The sequence below is a fragment of the Arachis duranensis genome, unplaced genomic scaffold (genome assembly GCF_000817695.3).
Source record: "Arachis duranensis cultivar V14167 unplaced genomic scaffold, aradu.V14167.gnm2.J7QH unplaced_Scaffold_165934, whole genome shotgun sequence".
NCBI classification, from domain to species: Eukaryota; Viridiplantae; Streptophyta; class Magnoliopsida; order Fabales; family Fabaceae; genus Arachis; species Arachis duranensis.
In genome coordinates, this window is record NW_026264258.1 from 1,141,314 (window position 1) to 1,164,685 (window position 23,372).

Sequence of the window (23,372 nt, forward strand, 5' to 3'; positions counted from 1 at the left end):
AAAAGAATAATATAATAGAATGAGTATATGAAAAATATTATAAAAAATTATAAATTGTACCTTAAAAGGATCAACTTCAATAAAAAACGAAGAATACATTCTTATTATATAAAGTAGTAAAAAAACACTAAATATAAAATTATGAATTGACTCTCAAATTTAGATTCATGTACCACAGAAAAACACTATATATAGACTTTAGTAAAACAAAAATAAATATGTAAATTACCTATTATTAAGATAATTTTTTAATAATGCATTAAATATTGATTTGATACAATTATAATGAATATATGTTCCTAAATTAGTATAATTATATATTAATTTCATCATATCACGGGTAACAAAGATTTTTTATTATTAGTATTACTATTACTGATATTATTATTATCATTAAAATGAATAAAAGTATTTTTAATTGATAATTGATAAGTAGTTTAATAGTGCATTAAATTTTGATTTGATACAATTATAATGAAGATATGTTTCTAAATTAGTATAATTATATATTATTCATTAAATATTAATTATAATATAATTATATTAAAGATATTTTTTTATAAAATAATTTAGAAAAATTATTTGATATACGTGAATCGGGTAACAAAGATTTATTATTATTATTATTATTATTATTATTATTACTATTATTGATATTATTATTATCATTAAAATTATTAAAAGTATTTTTAATTGATAATTGATAAGTAGTTTAATAGTGCATTAAATATTGATTTGATATAATTATAATGAAGATATGTTGCTAAATTAGTATAATTATATATTATTCATTTAGTATTAATTACAATATAATTACAATAAAATAATTTAGAATAGAAAAAAAATTTTATTCGTTTTGGAGGGAAAATGGAGGCATGAGAGATCAACACGTCACCTTTAGTAGTTGGGGGAAAACCCAGTTTTAGTATATTAAGTAGATGATGAGTTTGGAATACTCTAAATTAGATTGATGATGATCAAATATTATTAAAATAATTAATTACAAAATTATTAAATTGATCCTTAATTCATATTTGCTAATTAATAATTTTGTTATTTGCAAATTTTATTTTGGGCTAAAATAGTAAGCCCTATGTGAAATTAAAATTCAGCCTTGGTTTAAAAAAATGTCTTGATTGTTATGGCTGAATTATTGCTATGATTATTGGGCCAGATTTATTTAAACAAACCCAAAATTATTATTTGCTACAAGACCAAAAGAGTTGGTCTGAATTGAAAAAAAAAAGAGAGAAAGTCAATGTTGCATGCTTTCAACGGATTCCACTTTCATCTTTTAATGGAATTCAAATTTTTATTAAGAGAAGTTAATGCAAAAATTGAAAACATAAAAGAGAAAATGCAAAGTAATTTGATGGCATTAAGTGTAGCTTACACGCTATTAGAAAGAAAGCATGGGGAATTGATCTTAATTGATTTTATTTTATAATACTCATTACTCCCATAATTTTGTTTTTCTCTCTCTTCTCTCTCTACTCTCTCTTCTTTTTTGGTCACTTCACAGAAAATATGGAAGCTAATGCAAGTTACCATCAGAAAGAAGAAGAAGCTAGTAGCAAAGCCATTATGCTGATGGTATCAAAAAAAAGAAAATCTGAAGTATGGAGTGGTTAAGATCTTTACCACTTATGGTAAGAAGTGGTGAGGAAGTCTCAAGCCTTCCATAACAAAAAATGGAAGAAGATCCATTCGGTTAGAGAAAGAAGATCTTTGGAAGGATGGTTCGTCTCAACTTTTGATCAACCACCACAGGAGGTAGCTACTATAACTACGTGATGGAAGAGGCAGAAGTTTGAGCAAATAGAGTTATCATCATCAAGAACGCATCAAGGGCTAGGAATCTTTCTCGAAGTGCAAGTCAAGATGGAAGACCTGGATTGATGAAGTTTGGTGTGAAGGGAAGACACAGAGGTAATTGCATGTTGGGTTTTACATTCGGTTATCTTTCTTCTCTCTCTTGCCGAACCGGTTTTTACATGAAGAAGAAGAAGAAGTTTAGCTCGGTTCAAGAGTTTCAACCTTGGAGGCTTCTCCTTCTATAAATAAGGGAGAACATCCAGGGCTTGAAGTAAGAAAAAGAGTGAAAGCACAGTGTTCCTATAGCTACCCCAGCTAACAGTAGTTCTTTTCCTTCAATGTTCTTCATTTTGTAATTTTCTGTTTAATTTTGTCTGTCTTGAGTCTCATGAAAAAAAGTAAACAGTGAGGTTTGTAAGAAAAAGCCATAGAGCGGAAAAAGACAGAGTGCACAAAATTAAAAGAAAAGTCATAGATATCTTAGGTCCTTTGTACATCTGTGTTGTGTTTCATGATTCTGTGAGAATCTCCTTGTAAGTTGGGTTAGCACTTTGCAGTTGAAAACTTGGTAGGTGGCCAAGTCAAGTTCAGGATTGAGGTTAGATTCTGGACTTGTCTCAGATAGGAAGGATAGTTCCTAGGGAGAATTGGTGTATGTAATCATGATGATTATAGTGAAATTCTATCATTGTTGTGATGGAGATTGGATGTAGGCTGCATTGCACTTAGCAGCTGAACCAAGATACATTTTGGTGTGTTTTCTCTCTCTTCTACTCCATCTCTGTTTCTACTGTATAGGAGACAAAACTGAAAAATATCTCTTGGCTAGTTACGAGACAAAAAAAAGGTCTCTTGACTAGACACGAGACAAAAACAAGAAATATCTTCTCAAGTTTTCTAAAAGGACAACAAATGTTATTAAGTGAAAATGGCTAAAATTTAACCCATTTCTCTTAGCTACTGATAAACCATCATCATACAAATTAAACTTACTAAATTTCATAAAATTCAAAAATCAATATATAGATACGTATTCTAATAGTCATATTTTTTTTTAAACTTTAATATACATAAAAATGTAAAATTTTATACTGCCATATCAAAATAATTCTAAATTTGATGAAAAATTATATATATAAAAGTAAGATGTTGAAATTTAACATTTAATTGATAATCTTTAAGAATAAACTATCAAATTAATACCCCAAAGATTTTGGTAGACAATAATTGATAGTTAGTTATTTTTGTAAAATTTAATAATCTTTTATTGGTTATTTTATTATTTGTGTCTTTCAAAATTATTTTTGGCAGCATCAAAATTTTTCAAATATTATTTTGATAGTTAATTCTAAAATTTACAGCATACAAGAATTTATTAGGACTTAAGTAGATTCCTCCGGGTGTTTTGTCCAACTTTACCAATATTTTTCACTCCACTACTGTTGTTGAGCTATAAAGAGGGAAAAGATAAGCATTTTTCTCAAAGTTGGATATGGTACAAAATTTAAAAAAAAAATGCAGTAAACATCGAAAGCAAAATTAAACGAAAAAAATACACTGCTTCTTTTGAAAAAAGAAAAAAAAGGGGGGGAAGAAATAATATTAATTTAGTCTTCTTGACTTCTTAAAAGTTAAAACCTATCTATGCAATGTAATTTCCTGCTTCTTCTCCTTTTATGGGGTCACAAATTGACTTGAGTCTTCTATGGGGAAAAAGAAAAAGAAGCTTCTTGGTTCATTATGTATATGTCATCCATCCCTACGCGTGATAGAAATACGAAACTACAATGCAACTTCCTCGCAACTGTAACATTGAATTTTATTTTATAGGATAAAATGTGATTTTTTATTATTTATTTTATTTTATATTGGAGATGATTAATGAAATGAGATTAATTTTATTTAAAAAAAATATTTTGATATAAAAACTAATTAGATTTTAATATTTTATATAAAATTTAAAATAAATCAAAATTAAATATTAAAATAATAAATCTCATGCAATAATAATAATAAGGGTAGTGTCATCTTCTTTTAATTATAAATAAAGTCATTATTGATCCTGAAGCATAGATTCACAGACCTATATTTTCATGAAGGAAGCTTGAGATCTTAATCTTATGCAGTTGTAGAACCTCATCAGCTTCCACATTTCAATAGCTTCAAGTTGTTATTGGCCACACTGGTATCAAATAATTTATGTGATTTTTCCTTTCTAATTTCTATATTCGACTTTCTAATTGTTAGTTTACTTTTGCAGATTGTTGGGAGCGTAATATTTACAATTCAAACCTTACTATTTAAATTTCCTGATTCTATTGGTTGCGTGGAACGGCTTCGTTCCTGGCCTTGAAACGTTGCTGAAATGAAATATAAGCATGATGTGTTCATCAGCTTTAGAGGCACCGATGTCCGGCGTGGTCTGCTTAGCCATCTGAAGAAAGATCTGCACCGTGAGAAGATTGATTTCTATGTAGATGATGCTAAACTTAAGAAGGGAGATAAAATATTATCACTACTCACGGCAATTGAAGAGTCGCTAATTTTGTTAGTTATATTCTCAAAAGACTATGCTTCTTCGAAATGGTGTTTGGCTGAGCTCGAAAAGATAATAGAGTGTGCTGAAAAAAATGAACAAATTGCTGTGGTACCTGTCTTCTATAAACTAGATCCATCAGAGGTGCGGCACCAGAGAGGAGATTATGCTGCTGCTTTTGTTAAACATGAAGCTAGGGAAGACAAGGTCAAGGTACAAAAATGGAGATATGCTCTAACTAAAGCTGCTGAATTTTCAGGATTTCATTATCCGATGGACTCTGAGTTGTAAGCCTCCTCCTCTTTTGTTTTATTTTCATTTTCATACTTGTTACTATTTGTTGTTAGTCAAATGATTTATTTTCTGTATTTTTTATGGTATTAATAGTGAACAGTTTAGTTTAAAATGATTATTGAAATATCTGATAGTTAAAAATTGGTTCCAATAAATTTATCCTTTCTCCTCTAATATTTAATGTGTAGGAGAGGTTACTAGGATAGTCACTGAGTAAAAGCACATCTTTGCAAATGGTTTCAATATATCTGAAAAAAAAAAAAAAGATTTTTCTTGTGCATAGAAAAAAAATGACAAATATGTTGAAACTTGAAGCAGAATGAATAAAATATATAGCGAAGATGATTTAGTATAAATATTGCATCAAATTAAACTCTCCTTTCTTTGCTTTTTAATATCTTCTGTCTGAAAGTCACCAGATGATGGTTAATTAGAATCTGTTGAGAATCAGTTATGCCAGGCTGGCAGTAGAGATATCAGAGTTAGTTAGAAGTACAGCTCATTGCTCAAGTCACAGAGCTATCTATATAAACCAAAACTCTATAATAACTCATCATTCTCTATATTAATCAAGAATATTCTCTCAAATTCTCTCTGTTTGGTTTGTTTGCTAGGGATGAATCCGATGTTGTTGATGAAATTGTAGAAGACATTTGTAGCAAACTGAGAAAGTTTTCCTCAAGTGAATCAGATGACCCAGCTAAATCAAATGGCCTTGTTGGAATTGATAAAAATATTGGATGGATTAACTCCTTAATGACAAATAATTCAGAACAAGTTCTAAAGATTGGGTTTTGGGGCATGGGTGGCATAGGTAAGACAACCATTGCTCAACTTGTGTTTGACAAATTTTCTCACCAATATGAGGGCTGCTACTTCTTGGAGAATATAAGAGATGAACTGAAAAATAATCAGTTAAATTATTTAAGAGACGAAGTTGTTTCTAAGCTATTAGGGGAAGAAAATCATCATATAACTGGTGCAAGCAGGGCAAATTCCTCCACCATGAGGAGGCTAAGTAAGAAGAAGGTTATCCTTGTGCTAGATAATGTGAATACTCCAAAGCTTCTAAGAGATTTCCTCGAACCAATTGACTTGGGGCCAGGGAGTAGAGTGATTGTAACTAGCAGAAATCAGCAAGTGTTTACTGCAGGAGTATTTCATGAAATACACCATGTCAAGGAGCTGAACTCTGAAGAATCCCTTGAACTCTTCTGTTTAAATGCCTTCAATGAAAGCCAACCCAAAAGGGGATTCAAAGAGCTATCTAGAGAGGCAGTTGCTATTGCCAAGGGTGTCCCATTAGCTTTAAAAGTTTTTGGTTCATATTTCCATTCTAAAAGTAGTGACATATGGAAATGTGCCCTAGAAAGATTCAAGAAGTATCCTGATCCTGATGGGGAAATTCAAAGTGTGTTGAGGTTTAGTTATGATGAATTACATGACATAGAGAAAAAGGTTTTTCTAGATATTGCATTCTTTTTCAAAGGAGAAGATAAAGATTATGTCATAAGCCAGCTGGATGCTTGGAACTTTCATGGACCTAGTGGAATAGCCTCTCTCCAAGAGAAAGCTCTTATAACCATTTCAAAGGACAATAAAATACAAATGCATGATTTATTGCAAAGAATGGGTTGGGAAATAGTTCGTCAAGAATCTGCTACTCCCGGACGACGAAGCCGAGTGAATGATCCAGAGGAAGTGTATGACATATTGAAGAATAACAAGGTAAGATAAAATTTACCATAATGTTAAATGTTAAATATATATAAGAAATCAGTTACCAAATAATTATTAGTAAATAATAATGTTAGAATATCAAATATATATTGAAAATGTGTGAAACAATATATATATAGGTAATTTTTTATGTATATGTAAGATTTTTGTAAGAAATATTATATTTGATAGTGTTGTCTTATTGTTATTCTAATTTTGATTAGGGAAGTGATTCAGTGGAAGGCATACTGTTAGATTTATCTCAAATCGGAGAGGTAGCCTTGAATGTTGACAGCCTTAAAAAGATGCCTAATCTAAGATTAATCAAGGTTTACTCTCCATTGCCTATTGAGGTTCCTATGCAAATTAGATATTTTATACCACAGGTAATTAAAAATCTTGATTTGATTTTACTATGTTGATCAAGATATTGTTTTTCCATTGCATTGAAATATTGGATTTTCTTATCTTTATTTTTTTTTCCTCTGCTAAAGGATTTTCTCAGTGTGCTTTACAAAAGAATAAAAATGGATGACTTGACAGAAGAGTTATTGGAAGAATCTGGAAGCTTGAATCAATCATGTGATAATGAGGATATCGATGATGTCGTTGAAACTATCAAGGTAAAGAGAAATCAAATTAAAAGTCATCTTACTTTAGACGTGTCTTGTTTAGAAAGAGGAGTGCTGGGGAGGCTGAATTATATGGTAAAGATGTGAGTTTACAGATATTTTTTTTAAAGGATGAAAGAGAAATTAAAAAAGATAGGATCCATATTTTGAATAATAATAAAATAATAAAAAATAACTATAAAAAGAATTTATTTTTTTTTTTTATACCACTTCAATTTATATAGTAGAGTGTCTTGCTAGAGAGTAGTAACTTTTGTGATTTGTAGTTATCAAATAATCATTAATGATGTTTTTAATGGTATGAGATTTTATCCAATAATATAGGATTATTCACTCTTTTTTTACTAATTACATACATGCCAAAATTTAATAAAATTGTTGGTGGCTAAATTTTTCTGTTTACAAATTATATATAGTATACTAGCATAGTTAAGCTTAGTCCTATTAGTAGAGCAAAATGAAGAGATAATATAAAAATAAGATTAATTAACTTGTAATATGCAAGTTGAAGCTTAGTTTATTTTCTCTTTTAAGTAGTCCCTCAATTTTAACACTCAAAATTAATTTTGATCCATTCGATTCATTCATAATTTCAAACATTCATATAGGGTCTGTATGGTTCGATCCGGCTCAAAGACTCTGCCCGATTTCGAATATTTTAGGAGTTAATTTGGTATAATTTTATCGGATTTAGAATTAGGTATGGGTCTCAAAAATAGATTCGGTCATTATTTCGGGTCGGGTCCGAGCCATAACTCGGGCCACCCGAAATTGACCCGGTGACTCGGTCATCATACACAATTAATATTTTGTGTTATTAGTGATGGATGATGGCTATTATTATGTGAAGTTTAAGTATTGTAAACTTTAATATTTTGTGTTATTAGTCATTATATATAAAACTATAAGTTAATGTTTTATGTTTAAAATGCATAAAATTTTAGACTAATGCATAATCTTGTGTTATTTGTATTGATTTAAATATTTGGTGTTATTAGACAATATTAGTATTGATTATGGTTATACTTTAATTTTAGAGAAGAGTTGGTTCTTATTATAGCTATAATCGTAGCTCAAAAGTGTATAGATTTCATCGGATCTCTAACATTAATGGCCTCTCTTTTGGGTTTGCTTGATTTTCTATTCTTTTTCACTTTTTGGGGTTCTCCAAGGATCGAACTCTTGACCTTTCGGACATAGAGCTCTGATACCATGTCATGAAACCACTCATCCCAAAAGCTTAAGCTGATAGGAGAAGGCAACATTAATGGTTATATCTCTAACATGAATCATACGTCTGAGCAACTAAAGCCACACTTAGTGGCACAAAATTAAAGTGCTAGTGTTAGTTGTTTTTGGTAAAATATTTTAAAAAGGTCCTTTTCACAAATCTTTCTTTTATTGTTTGGTAAATAAAAAAATTGTGTTAATTTATGTTTGTGGTTTTTATTTTTTAAAGGTTAAAGATTTTTTGAAAATATTTAAAGAGATATTTTTTAAAGTTAATTTATACTTATTAAAATTCAAATATCTAATATAATTTCGTATATTAATAAATATTCAGATTTGCTCTTATATTTATATCTAATATAATCCTTTCTAATTTTCAAATTTATTTTACTAAATATAATTATTATTTTTTGTATTTATTAAAAGTTATTTATAATTTTATTACTAAATATATATACTACAACTTTTAAAAGCTAAGTTAAATAATAAACTACTTTCCAAAAATAAAAATTTTATCAAACTGGTTCTATTAGTAAATAGTAATCACTCTTCATCAACTAATATATATATAAGTAGGAGATTTTTAGTGCTATTGTTCTCAAAATTTGTATTCTCTTAGTATAAGAAAAAATGTTATTGTTCTCTCCTAATCACTAGAGAGGTTATAGTGCTTTCGCACATTACTGAAAATTCTTTTTCTTGTCCGTTATTTTTTCCCTTATCACAAGGGTTTTTCTACGTATAATATTAATTGTATGCCAGTTCCACTTTTCTTATCTCTATTGTTGTTAAATTTACTACTTATATAACTCTGTTACCCAACAATATGATATAAATTTCAGGGAACTCAAGTAGATGGCATAAAAATTCTTGACACTATTATAGAGATGCATATTTTGGGAATGCCTAAATTAAACATGCCGATGCATGTGGAGCATCCTATGCCTGGTTTGCCGATAATGCAGGTGATAAGAATACATTGTTTTGAATTATTCTTAATTAATTTTTTTCAACTACCATCAATTAATATTTTTAAAATGATTTTAAATTATATACCTAAACACTAAAGTTAATTGGTTTGACTAAAAGTCAGTTTCCAATCCTTTCTCTCTTATTGTTTCAAGGTGGAAATTCAGTACAATAAATTTGATGTAAAATTGTTTGATAGATAAAAATTGTTAAATAAATTGACATGATTGAATTGTGGCTCTTAATTATCAATTTCACTTAAAGGCATTTAAATTTTAATCATCTAATTGAAAGCCACTCTGATTGTGTTGCTTTGGTTTTTTATTTTTCATAGGATTTGGTAAAGGATACAAAGGGTATATCCACTCAGCCTCTGATGCTGTCGAAGTTGTCTAAGTTGGGGGGTGTTCATAAATTGGCAAATTACAATGAAAATGATGGAGTTCTGGTTTTAGCAACAAATGATCTAAGTAGATCAATGCCACAGCGGAATCCCAACATTGGATCTGCAGTGAAAGAGTTGATCAGCCTTGGAAGTGAGTTTCACGTGAAATCCACTCACCATCTTTTCATGGAAGGTTCCTCAGTTTCAAAGGGCTTGTCCTTCTCAACAAAGGAAATAAGATCAATAAATTCAACCCTTAACAGAACGGAAGCATTGAACTCCTCCGTGGAGCTCTTCAAGAATCTTGAATGCTCAGATGCTAAAGCTCTACAATGTTATGCAGAGACTAGAATGGAACTATTGAACTCCTCCACGGGGTGCTTCATTTCTCATGATTACTCAGATATTGATGATCTGCAACTTGAGACTACCCGTAAAGATGAGTTATCTTTTCTGAGATCTACAAACTATTACAGGCTTTCTAATTGCAGAGAGAATAAACATATTGGGAAACCGAAGCTTCTAGTCCTGTTTGATGGGCTACGGTATTCCGAACAAATGTCTATCTTGGTTCTTGGTGGATCGAGCCTCCAATGGAGTTATTTATGGTGCATAAGTAATAATTCTCAGTTTATGCAACTTCCTGTTGGTCCTCAGTTAACGAATTGTGTAAAATTGTCTCTAGAAGTATCTCCAGGGAGTTTGCCTTCGCCTTTGCTTTTGAGCATCATGCATCTTCCTCCGCATCTTAAAAGCCTGTCAGTGCGTGGTGGTAGAAGTTTTTGGCATAAAATAAAGCTTCCACCATTCATTCCAGACGTGCGTACTTGCCGCAGAATGCGCATGTGGCGGGAAAGTTTGCCATCGAAGATCAATCATCATGTGTATATGGAACACCTGTCATTGCCTAGAAATTTACAGCCTATAATGGAGTTTCCAACATCCATTCAATCCTTGGATATTGATGGCTACATTATGCCAGAGGGTTTGTCTTCAAGCTTCACTTATCTTCCACATCTTGAAAGCTTGTCATTGGATTATTGTACAGACCTTCCGTTTACATCAGAGCTTCCATCATTCGTTCAATCTTTGGAAATTTCCAACGGCATTATTTTAAAGAGTTTGTCTTCAAACTTCAAGTATCTTTTACATCTTAAAGTCCTGCCTTGGAGAGATTGTAGCAATTTTCGATTTACATCAGAGTTTTTATCATCCATTCAATCATTGAAAGTTTCCAACTGTCTTATGTTGAAGAGTTTGTCTTCGAGTTTCAAGTATCTTTCTAATCTTAAAGACCTGACATTGAAAAATTGTAGCAATCTTCGATCTATATCAGAGCTTCCATCATCCATTCAGTCCTTAAAAATTTTCAACTGCATTATGCTGGAGAGTTTGCCATCGAGGTTCAAATATCTCTCTAGTCTTAAAGACTTGACATTGAGAGATTGTATCAATCTTCGATGTATATCAGAGCTTCCACCATCCATTCAATACATGGAAATTTTCAACTGCATTATGCTGGAGAGTTTGCCTTCGAGCTTCAAGTATCTTTCTAGTCTTAAAGATCTGACATGGAGAGATTGTAGCAATCTTCGATCTATATTAGAGCTTCCACCATCTATTCAATCCTTGGAAATTTCCAACTGCATTATGATGGAGAGTTTGCCTTCGAGCTTCAAGTATCTTTCTAGTCTTAAAGATTTGATATTGAGAGATTGTAGCAATCTTCGATCTATATTAGAGCTTCCACCATCTATTCAATCCTTGGAAATTTTCAACTACATTATGATGGAAAGTTTGCCTTCGAGTTTCAAATATCTTTCTAATCTTAAAGATCTGAAATTGAGAGATTGTATCAATCTTCGATTTATATCAGAGCTTCCACCATCCATTCAATACATGGAAATTTTCAACTGCATTATGCTGGAGAGTTTGCCTTCGAGTTTCAAGTACCTTTCTAGTCTTAAAGACCTGACATTGAGAAATTGTATCAATCTTCGATCTATATCAGAACTTCCACCATCTATTCAATCCTTGAAAATTTTCAACTGCATTATGCTGGAGAGTTTGCCTTCGAGTTTTAAGTTTTTTTCTACTCTTGAAAGCCTGACAATAAGCAATTGTAGCGATCTAGAAGAATTTCTTCCTAGCTTTCACCATCCATTCAATACTTGAAAATTTTCGTCTGCATTATGCTGGAGAGTTTGCCTTCGGACTTCAAGTATCTTTCTAATCTTAAAGACCTAACATTGAGAGATTGTAGCAATTTTCAATCTACATCAAAGCTTTCATCATCCATTCAATCCTTAGAATTTTTCAATTGCATTATATTAAAAAAATTTGTCTTTAAACTTCAAATATCTTTCTAGTCTTAAAAATCTCACATTAAAAGATTGTAACAATCTTGATCTATATCAGAACTTCCATCATCCATTCAATTCTTGAAAATTTTTAACAGCATTATAAAAATTTATTTCAATCTTTAAAAATTTGGTCTTAAAAAATTTAATTTGATCTTTCAGTGGAATAATTTTTGCAAAGAGAAAGTTTAGAATTATTCTTCACATACAAGTTATTTACACATACAAGTTTATACAAGTCATTTATATTGTATTGTTTAAAAATTTTTGGTGTATGTGTATTGATAAATTTTGTATAATTCAAAACTATTCCTCTTCTTTCTTGCATTATAAAAGTGAATTTTATTGAGTTAGAGTTAACTTGTATAAATTTGTATACCAAAAAGACTTGTATGTGTAGCAGGTCTCGAAAGTTTATAGGGCAGCACTTTTTGTTAAATCTGTCCAGCACTTCACTAGCAAAAAAAAAGTGAGTAATCTCGTACTATTAGATATAATCTCACACCATTAAAAATACTATTAATAATTAATTAATAACTATAAATCACAAAACTTACTATCTCTAACACTCCTCTATTACAAATTTAAATAAGTCAATTTAGTGTATTCAGATCAAATTGAACACAATAACTCCAATAATACAATAATATTAGCTAGTCAGTAAGGTGTCACATTGATAGTTAATTGCAATATAAATATTATATTAACTAAATTAGTGATAAAAAGAACGGAATTAATTTAGAGTTATAAAACTCAAAAATCAAATTGAAAACATTTAAAACTAAAAAAAAAATTGAACAATATCTTTTAAATAAGCTAAATATATTATTTTAGTTAGCTCATTAAATAAATAACTTAATAGACTATTATATTTCACCATCTATTAATGGTATTATCAAAAATTAAATTTGTCAACACGTATAATAAATGAGCTTGGTAGCTAGAATCTAATTTATTTTCTCTTCCATGGATTATAGCATTGATGATTCAACCAAATAACACCACGTTTTAATGGCAGACATTTCTTTTGGATTATTTAAGTAAATTTTTCCTAAATAAATAAATGCCTTGATCTTTTATTTACATATAATATATACATTATTTGAAAATCAAATGAGCATTTTGGCGGAAAAATAGTTAACAAATAACTATTAATATTTGAATGCACTTATAATATAACAAAACTTATATAAAAGTTGAATGATATATTGTCTCATCAACAAAAATATTTGAGCCAATTGTTTAATGTTAATATTTTCATATATAAATATTTAATTAAATGAATGATAATATAAATATTATTTAAACTGATTTTTTTAATCGATATTTGAAAGAGAAAAAAACTAAATTAAATTAAATTAAATAAACAAGTTTAAGGAGAAAAATATAATAAAGAAAAAGTGCGTTAGAACGTATATTGGAGCGCATTTTATGTTATGTAAAAGAATAGAAGGAGAATTTGGGTTGGTTTAGTAGATAGTTTACTAATTCGTTTAAATAAGTGTTTGGAATTTAAGTTTTGTTTTGTGTATTTATTAATTTATTGACCAATAGTGAATGAGTTATAACTCAAATGACATAATCTCTTCATACTCATTTAAGAGATTGCGAGTTCGAGTCTCCTTATTTTTTATTAAAAAAAATCCACTAACCAATAACAAGCTTTTAAATGAAGTTTCTATACATAACAAATTAGTCATTTTTCTATTAGACCAAGAAATACTGTGTGAAATAAAAAAAAAATACAGCCTTTATTTAATGGTAAAAATTTATATATAGTTGCTTTATTTTTATATAAAGTTAATAGTTAAAAACTATTAGATGATAATTTAGTTAAAAATGTTAAATTATCTATTAATTTTAAGGGTAAAGTATATTTTTTGTCCTGAAATTTGACAAAAGTTTCAAAAATATTCCTAAGGTTTAATTTAGTTGCTTTGTTTCAATTTTGTCCCAAAAGTTTTCGATTTACATCAAATATATCCTCGACGGCTAAATTTTCAAAAAGTTTAAGATCAATTTAACAATAATGCATGAAAATTATGCTTAATTTGCTTGTGTTGAGGGGTTGTTCTTATGAAATTGATGTTGAATCGGTCTTAAATTCTTTGAAAAATTAGCCGTCAGGACATATTTAATGTAAACCGAAAATTTTTGAGACAAAATTGAAACAAAATAAAATTTAGGGATATTTTTAAAACTTTTGTCAAACTTTAACGACAAAAAATATACTTTTCCCAATTTTTAATTATCAACTTCACATAAAAATAACTTGTAAATTTTCAACTTTTTTTTTAAAACAAAAAACACTTTAATTGCCAAATTAAAAAAATGAAATGGTCTAAGATTCTTATAAGTCAACAAATAATCCAAAATCTGAAAAAATTAATTCCATGATCCCAATTTGGAAAAAAAATCCAATTCTCTGACCCAATAATTAGAAAACATTCATAACAATTCTAAAACAAAAAAAAATAAATCCCCCCAATAAATTAATAAATTAATTAACAATTTTAATTCAAAAAATAAAAAGAAATAGATACTCCCCCCTCCCTTCTTGCACTGTCATCACGTGTTAACTATAACAACAAAACATTACCGTTGTTAGGACCAAAAAATAAAAACTCCAAATTAAAGAAAGCCCTTTTTTGCAAACCTCAAGGATCAAACGGTAATGTCAAAAGTAAAACATGATCCAACGGTCGTAAAGCACTAGCCGTTAACCCTTTTTTTTTCCTCTCATTTCAAAGGGGGAAAAAAAAACACATTGGTTCTTATTGTTGTGTCTCAACAGGGACAAATACCCGTTGTGGTTCAGTCCATAGAGAGTGTGTGTGTGTGTCAGCGCCCTTTGATTCTCTCTCTTTCTCTCTCTCTCTGAATCTTCCTTCTTATTCAATGATCTTGTTTTACTAGAATTTTTTTTTTTGGGGGTTTCTTCTGGGTTCTTGGGGAAAGATTTTTGAGCGATTGTTGTTCTTGGGGTTGTTGTTAATTTTTGTTTTTTGGTTCAAATTAACAAACTTTAAGGTGAAAACGATCATGGGTGGTTCTGATGAAAACAATTCTAATTCAACCTTGCCCAGAATTCTTCAAGGTACAAAACCTTTTTTAATTCTTTTTTTCTGGGAAAGAATAAAGTTCAGATTTTTGGGGCTCAATTTGGATTCTAAGCTTAAAGATTTAACTGTGGTGTTAATATTTTTTTTTTCTCTTTTGGGGGTTTTGGAATTTCAGCAGGGATGAATAATCAGAATCAGAATGTTGGTACAAGAAAGTTTGGACAGAACAGAAGAGCATTGAGTGTGATCAATCAGAATCTAGTGCAAGGTCGATCTTACCCTTGTGTTGTTAACAAGAGACCTTTGCCTGGGTATAATTCCTCTTATCTTATATTGATTCATCATAGATCCTTCTTTTCTTGTGAATTTTTTGTTTAGATTATTTTATTGTTTTGGTTTGTTTAAGGTTAATGCATTTGTCTAATTGTCTGGGTAATTCATGTTGATTCATCATAGACCCTTTGGTTTCTTTAAGGTTAATTGTGTTTGGTGGTTATGTTTTTGTGTGGAACCAGAAAACAAGAAATGTGTGAAAAGAAGCAGGCAGATCCAGTGCATCGTCCCATCACAAGGTTTCAATTGTTTTCAAAATTTGATGTTGTGACATGGCTCTTTGTTGTTTCTGAGTGCTGAATATATGTTTATTCAAACTAAGATAATATGTTTTTTCAGCTTTCTTTCAATGTTGTTCATAAATTACTAGGTGACCAAATGAAGGATAAGTGAAAAACTAATGTTTGTTAATATTGATTAATTTATTTTAGGAGGTTTGCTGCTCAAATTGCTTCCCAGCAACAACAATCTTGTGCTGAGGTACCCTTTCTTTGTTTCAATTTCTTTGATGCTGAAATTGTTGCAATGTCATTGACTATTGTTATTATGCTAATGTTTATATGGTGGTTGCTCAATTTGAACAGGATCCTACCAAGTCGAACCCCTCGAATTCGACCAGATTTGAAGACTTAATCCTCATCGATGAGGAACAAAAGTTAACAGCAGATCAACCAGTGCCCATGTCCTTGGAGAAACCAAAACTAGTGCAGGTGGTACTATAAGTCTGTTGTTTTAGTTTCAATTTCATATTATCCCTGAAGTATTTCTTATTTTGAATTTGTGACCAAACCTGCTGTAGGAGGAAATTGAGATGGAGGATATAGTTGAGGAGGAGTCTATTATAAACATCGATAGCAGCGATGTGGATGATCATCTTGCGGTGGTTGAATACATCGAAGATCTTCATGCACACTACAGAAAATTTGAGGTATACCGAAATGCACCTTTTAGGACAGTTAAACACTTGAGGATTTTTGTATTTGAAGTTCATTCCCCAATAAATCACTATGTTTAAAGCATTAGACTTATGTGTTTGAGCTTCGCATATATTGTGTGTTTTTGCATAATCAATTCCTTTTGGTTTGATTCTAAATAATTCATGTGATCTATTGTGAAGTTGTTAGATTTGAATAGTAAAGTTTATTCATTTTCAAGTTATAGTTTATTCATTCTAATAATAACCTTGATCTTCTATATCTTGCAATCATTTTATTAAACTTGAAAATGGAGTTAATTCAGCTCATCCGAATGTGCGACTTGCATGCTTTTGTGTGTCAACTTGATCACTTAACAGTGTTTAAATTTCTTGATTTTACATCATTGAGTTTTTTTCCAATTTCCATTTGTTGTTGAGACTCTTGTTCTGTTTGCTTTCATAACTTGCAAATCTGCAATCAATGACAGAAAGATATAAGTTTGCTAAATCAAAATTTTGAAGTTGTTTGGAAAATCATAGCATAGTCTAAATGATGGATTCATTGTATTGAAAAAGTATATATTAGATCTCATTACCATTTTGATGACTAACATCATTAGTTTCATGCAGAGTTTGAACTGTGTCTCGCCGGATTATATGGCGCAACAATTTGACATTAATGAAAGAATGAGGGCTATACTTGTTGACTGGCTCATTGAGGTATGTATTAAAATGTTTCTACTAAAACCACTATGCCAAAAAGGGTAATAGTTGGCTTCGTGACTCAAACTCGTGCTCGAATATTGATATTCTTGTTTTGAGCTTCTTTCAGGTGCATGATAAATTCAACCTGATGCAAGAGACATTGTTTCTTACAATTAATCTCATAGACAGATTCTTGGCCAAACAAACTGTGATACGAAAGAAGCTTCAGCTGGTTGGTTTGGTTGCCATGCTTTTGGCTTGCAAGTATGAGGAAGTTTCTGTGCCGGTGGTTGGCGATTTAATCCTTATTTCGGATAAAGCTTACACAAGGAAGGATGTTCTGGACATGGTAAATATAACAAACATATCATTTATCTTTTCGCATTTGCAAAATGGAATCAGTTTTGCCATTTTGGCTGAGATTTTCTTTTCAAACATTGCAGGAGAAGTTGATGCTCAACACATTGCAGTTTAACATTTCTGTGCCAACTGCATATGTTTTTATGAGAAGATTCCTGAAGGCAGCTCAAGCCGACAAAAAAGTCGGTACTAGTCTTTGTTAACTTATATACTTTTTCGCAGTCACAAATTCGCAAGAACTCCACACTTACCCTTTAAGTTTTTCTACCTTGGAACAGCTTGAGCTGCTGGCTTTCTTCTTGATAGAGCTCTCTCTTGTGGAATATGATATGCTGAAGTTCCCGGCATCTTTGCTAGCTGCGGCCGCAGTCTACACGGCTCAATGCACTGTCAGTGGCTTCAAACAATGGAACAAGACATGTGAATGGCACACAAACTACTCAGAAGATCAGATATTGTAAGAAAACTTCTTATCTTAGAATTATCAACTATTTTGAGACACTACACTAATACTAATAATATGTTTATCTTATTGGCGAATTTCAGCGAGTGCTCTCGGATGATGGTTGGCTTACACCAGAAGGCCGCGACTGCGAAACTCACTGGTGTGCGTAGGAAGTACAGTTCATCTAACTATAGCTATACTGCAAAATGCGAACCGGCATGTTTTCTTCTGGAGAACCAATTCTAGCAGGACCATGTGTATAGAACATTGGTGACTGGTGAATTGAAATTTATTTTCTGGATTCTGATGAGAAGTTACTTACCTTGTTTTTCATCATTTATTTTTTCTTGTTCTTATGTTCTTAGGTGAACATAATTTAGTACATTTTAAATCTATATTTTCCCTAGTAGTTCTCCATTGAATAAATAATGGAAATGGATGGTACAGATACAATTTTATTCTCCTTTTGCTTATGCCTCTCATTTGGTTTTTTTTTCTTTTATGATCTGAATGATTGAGTTCTTGCTCAATTTTTTTTTCAACTAATTCAAGATGCATCATTAGCATCAGATCATAGAACTTTTAAAACAACCATTTTATGGTACATATTGAGCAAAGAACTCACTAAAGTTGGATATTCTAGCAAATGTTTTTGTGAGGGTTCTTTTTTTCTCAACTTTTCATTTTTTTTTTTAATATCCTTGGTTGACATTTTTCCAATACAAAGATGGAATCTTATTGCAACTTTCCAGGTAAAAATTTTCAAAATTGTAGCTCATAGCTTCACTTTTACTTTTGAACGTTTTTTTGGACTTTAGCTTACTTTTGAAACATGACATTAAGTTCAACGGTCACCTATTGCTGTATGCTAAAATTTCTTTGCCAAAATATCTCAAACATGAAACAAGAAAGAGCAAAGTTTGTGGTGTGAAAAAGAGCTGATCTTGAATATATAAGAAACTCTCTCAAACTCGTATAAATGTACTAATCTCTCTATAACTTATGTTCTTATATATTCATCTACTATAATGGAGATAAATTTAATTGGGCCAAATAAATAATACTAATATAGGTCCGTTTCCGATTGATACTTTTATGCCTTTTATACTTTTTGCTTTATTATACCTACAAAAAAAAAAATTGAAGAAATAAGAAATATTTTATAAAATTTCAGCAAAACTAATATAATTATTACAAACATAATGAAAAACAATTCTTATTGAAGAGTTATCAAAATTCTTTTGTAGCATCTGCAAAGTCACATCAAATGATGTGTTATGCACAATCTTAAAATCAGAACACTAATATGAAAGGGTTGCTTACCATGCTTCATGGTTAAAGATGGATCATGCTCATTTAAGCGCCCAATAACATGTGCTGGTACACCTGCCACAATGCTTTACCAAAGCAAAAGAAAAATCACAAATTTAAAGATAATTTCTATATTACTAGCATAGAGTGACACAAGAAACATGTATTGGAGATTTTTTAAGATTTTTAAAATACTAAACTAAGCTGGGGATGTATATATGGTTTTATTTAGGCCAATGCTTGTAATTCTAAATAGAGACACAAACAACATATTTCTAGAATCAAATACTACTAGAACAGCAATAAAAAAATTCAAACATATTTTTACCTATGGGGAGGAACATCTTTCAAGACAAGAGAACCAGCAACAATCTTAACACCTTCACCAATTCTTATGTTACCAAGTATGATTGCACTTGCCCCAACTAGAACACCTTCTGCTACTTTGGGATGCCTATCACCCCCTTCTTTCCCTGTTTCTCCTAAAGTCACACCCTCCAAAATCAAACATACCATGATATTATGATAATTAATTCAATATGTTCGCAAAATAGTAAATCAATAATCTTTGTTATAATACTAAAGAGACAAAAAAAAAGTCAAAATTTATAATAATTAATAAAAATTAAATAAGACAAATTCTAACCGTTTTTTATTAATTTTTTTGTTACCAAATATTGACTATTGAATTCGTGACGAAAAGAAATAAATAAGGAAACATTACTCACTTGCATCAATGAGACTCTGTTTCCAACAATGGCAGTTTCACCAATAACCACACGTGTTCCATGATCTAATAGAATTTCATCTCCTATTTTTGCAGCTATATTAAATAAAATCATACAACAATAAAATTAACCACATGTCATTAGACTATTCTAGATATCACAGCGTTTCTTTCGCGTGAAAATTAACGGAATTTTTCACTCGACATGATCCAATATCAGAATTCAGAACCTTCGTACCGGGATGTATATCAATGCCGAAAACCTACAGCAGAGAAAATTAAGTGGTTGAATAACAAGCATAACAAACATTAAATGAAACCAGCATTGTAGAATCTACTCTAAGTTTTGAACAAGTTTAAGTAAAGTACGTACCTCACTAACTCTACTTTGCAAAGTTAAAGCCAATACCTTTCGACCCTCGCCCCATAAAGCGTGCGCTACACGGTACACTTGCAAAGAATGGTAACCCTGCAATGAATCAAAGGAGAAAGGTTGAGGGAAGTAGCACAAAATGATAGAACATTTGATGGAAATAAAAAATAAAAAAAAATTTACCTTTGTATTCAAAAGTGTAGAGCAATATGACAAACAAGAAGGACCTCTGTCTTTAAATGCCTGCTTAGAAGGGAAAAAATGTAAACATAAGAAATGAAATGATCAAATTTCGAAAACCGAATCCATTATTGAATTGACAAAATAAAAGTTCAAATATTTAAGGATTTAACTAAAATTTAACCGAATAAAATAAAGTAATATATTTTTATTTATAATATATATATATTTTTAAAAAATAATTCTTTAGCCGCAATTCACTATTTTTTTATTAATTTATTGGGTAAGTGATTGGTTCTCAATTAATTCAGTTAGATCAATCGATTTAGTCTGATTTTTCAGAATTATTATTTTTAAAAATATTTAATAACGAAAAAAAATTAGTCAAAAACATTCTAAACTTATTTTATTTAATATTTATTAATTTTAACAATAATTAATAAATAATTCAAGCTCTTTTTATTTCTCCTTAACATTACTGCTAAAATATATGTATGTTGTCCCTTTGCATGCATACCTTGAGATCTAAACGAATAGATCTTCGGATAGATTCATCATGCATTAGGAGATTGAAAAAGATATCCATTAACTGAGTTGCCAAAAGAGTAGGATTTTGGAGACGATTTGCAAGAACAGATGCTAATGCTTGCTCTAAGCAATCATGTGACAAAATACTTGCATACATGAAGCTACTCAAAATTGGTTCCCTTTCTGCCTGCACATACAATTTAATTACTATATAAATAAATCTAATGTAAGGAATATAAATTATGTTAATTAAAATTTGCTAACGAGTAATTGTATACTACAATGATATATAACATGGCACAATTTTAAAGAAATGTTAATTATATATTTATTATTTTTTTTCCAAAATGCATAAGCATTGATCTATACAAAATATACCATAATTTTTTTTATATTTATTCTAACTTTTATTCCCATGTTTTTTGAGGTACGTCGGTATCACAATTTACAAAATAATAATAAGATTTTGAGTGTAATGTTACATAAATTTGTGAGATGTTACTATATATAACTCAAATTAAAGTATCCAAGCAAAAAATAAATAAAAAAAGGAGGGAAAAAAAAGACACAAGAAGAAATGAAGAAGTTTGATACCTCAAACTTGGCTTCTTCTCTTATATGATCCCAAATGGTTTGAAGAGAAATATCCAAATGGTTATTATGAAAGGCAGAAGAGTGTGATGGGTTTGGAATTCCCATGGCATAAACAGGGAAAACTCTCTCCAAGTGATAAGCAGTTGTTGAAAATGAAGAGTTGTTGTTCTTATTATCATTACTATGGTGTTCATGATCACCATCTTCAACGTGCTGAGGCCTCATTTTTGTGTTGGTTCATTTAACTTGTTACAAGGGAAATAGAATTAAGGAGTTTGAAGTATTTATATATATCTAGTGTGGTTTCATCTGTTGGAACAAGTTCTATATATAAGTACTTAAATTGTTATAACAAGTAAAAATAACTAATTTAGGTTCCAAATTAGAAGGCAACTCTCTAACTAAGCTAGAAAAGAAATCAGATTATAATCCATAGCTATTAGCAACAATGTCAGCAATGAGGTGGTGATTTTTAGGCTCCAAATTAAGTTTCAATGCAGCCAAAGTTTCTCTTTTTTTATATACATTATTTAACGGTGCAATAAGTAGAAAGAAGCATTTAGATCTAAACCAAGCAAATGCATAACTGTTGGTTAATATACCATTTTTTTATTAACATAACATTCCGTAATTAGATTTCAACGAGTTATTATAACTCAAATCTCTTCATACTCATTTAAGAGGTCACGAAATTAGTAAAAAATATGTAAAATTATAAAAAAATATTACGTAATTAAATATACATATAAAAATATAAATAATACAATAAAAAACTATTATATAATTAAATATATATATATAATTATATTATATTAAAAATATATTAAAATTAAATTTTACTAGTCATTTGGATAAATACTTTATTAGCAACTAATTTTTAAAAGATACATGTTCATACCCTGGCCCAATGCAAAGGCCCAGGTCCAACTAAAAGGCCTAACCTGAAGGATTAGAGCCTAGCTAAGTACCGACCTTAACATAAGAAGTCGGTATCAACCACGACTTGGTCTGAAGAAGTCGGATATGAGATTAAACTGGCAGATAAATACTCAAATGAGTAACCGCCCCTAAAATCTCTCTAACCGCTTCATAAAGCCATATCTTAACCTCCCCAAGATAATAGGGACGGTTAGCACCCTAAAGATACGGCACTACTCCAACGGTGGTTATTCGCTCACCACTATAAATACACTGACACCCCTCAGGTATCCCTAAGTCCAATACTCTCTAGACCTGCTCACACTCTTGCTAACTTAGGCATCGGAGTGTCTTTGCAGGTACCACCCCCAATTCACTCGCGAGTGCAAGTCGGACGGAGCCTCCCGAGTTGCAGATCCACCCGGAGTTCTCTTCCTTCACACACTTGGGCCGCCAAACGCCATCCGTCGTATTAATCTCCGGTTACCTACCGTAACATTGGCGCCGTTGCCGGGGACCCGAGAGATCATCCATCGATGGCGGATAGATCCCGCGAAGAAGGCCATGCAGAAACAGATTCTGAACAAGAGAATCTAGACATGGGTAATGACAATGAAGACATGGCCCAACAGCAAGATAACGACCAACACAGAGAGGGTACCTCCGGAGTGAAGAATCCGAAGGTAAATTCCTCAGATGGACGCGAGTCGGAAAAGGGTGGACCATCCCACATAACTGAATTAATGGGATTAGTCCATAGCCGCCTGGAACAATTAGAGCAAGAGCGGGAGAAACAGAAGGAAACCGAAAGGTACCTTAAAGAGGAGATGGAACGGCGAAAAGAGTTAGAAAGAAAACTCTTACAGCTAGAGTCCTCCTTCAAGAACTCCCGCGATGAGCAAGAAGACCAACTCCCGGGCGGAGAAGATCCTTTCAGCGAGGACATAATGAGGGCAAAAGTTCCAAGGAACTTTAAAAGC

General features: G+C 30.8%; 3 protein-coding genes across 4 annotated transcripts; 2 read left to right on the forward strand and 1 right to left on the reverse strand.

Moving 5' to 3' along the window:
• The first annotated feature begins 3,872 nt into the window (after nt 1-3,872).
• Nucleotides 3,873-11,874, forward strand: LOC107475985 (disease resistance protein RPP2B-like). Its single transcript, XM_016095700.3, has 7 exons — nt 3,873-4,000; nt 4,076-4,638; nt 5,260-6,373; nt 6,589-6,750; nt 6,859-6,987; nt 9,069-9,191; nt 9,530-11,874. The coding sequence occupies exons 2-7, from the start codon at nt 4,181-4,183 to the stop codon at nt 11,753-11,755; spliced, it is 4,212 nt and encodes a 1,403-aa protein (XP_015951186.1). The 5' UTR covers nt 3,873-4,000; nt 4,076-4,180; the 3' UTR covers nt 11,756-11,874.
• Nucleotides 11,875-14,729: 2,855 nt separating this feature from the next.
• On the forward strand, nt 14,730-18,222 carry LOC107476002 (G2/mitotic-specific cyclin-2). Of its 2 annotated transcripts, none has more exons than XM_016095725.3 (11): nt 14,730-15,037; nt 15,181-15,313; nt 15,518-15,574; nt 15,767-15,815; nt 15,920-16,045; nt 16,135-16,263; nt 16,882-16,971; nt 17,084-17,305; nt 17,400-17,498; nt 17,595-17,773; nt 17,863-18,222. In XM_016095725.3, the coding sequence occupies exons 1-11, from the start codon at nt 14,983-14,985 to the stop codon at nt 18,005-18,007; spliced, it is 1,284 nt and encodes a 427-aa protein (XP_015951211.1). In that variant the 5' UTR covers nt 14,730-14,982; the 3' UTR covers nt 18,008-18,222. The 2 variants fall into 2 exon arrangements, with proteins under 2 accessions (XP_015951211.1, XP_015951204.1); XM_016095718.3 differs by having other exon boundaries at nt 14,731-15,037; nt 15,178-15,313.
• Nucleotides 18,223-18,991: 769 nt separating this feature from the next.
• LOC107477913 (serine acetyltransferase 2-like) lies at nt 18,992-21,699 on the reverse strand. The gene is made up of 9 exons (XM_016098012.1): nt 21,475-21,699; nt 20,870-21,067; nt 20,356-20,415; nt 20,173-20,268; nt 20,038-20,062; nt 19,801-19,895; nt 19,401-19,567; nt 19,085-19,158; nt 18,992-19,011 (listed from the first exon to the last, which is right to left on the reverse strand). Exons 1-9 carry the CDS (start codon nt 21,697-21,699, stop codon nt 18,992-18,994), a joined length of 960 nt encoding a protein of 319 aa, XP_015953498.1.
• Between the last annotated feature and the right edge of the window lie 1,673 nt (nt 21,700-23,372).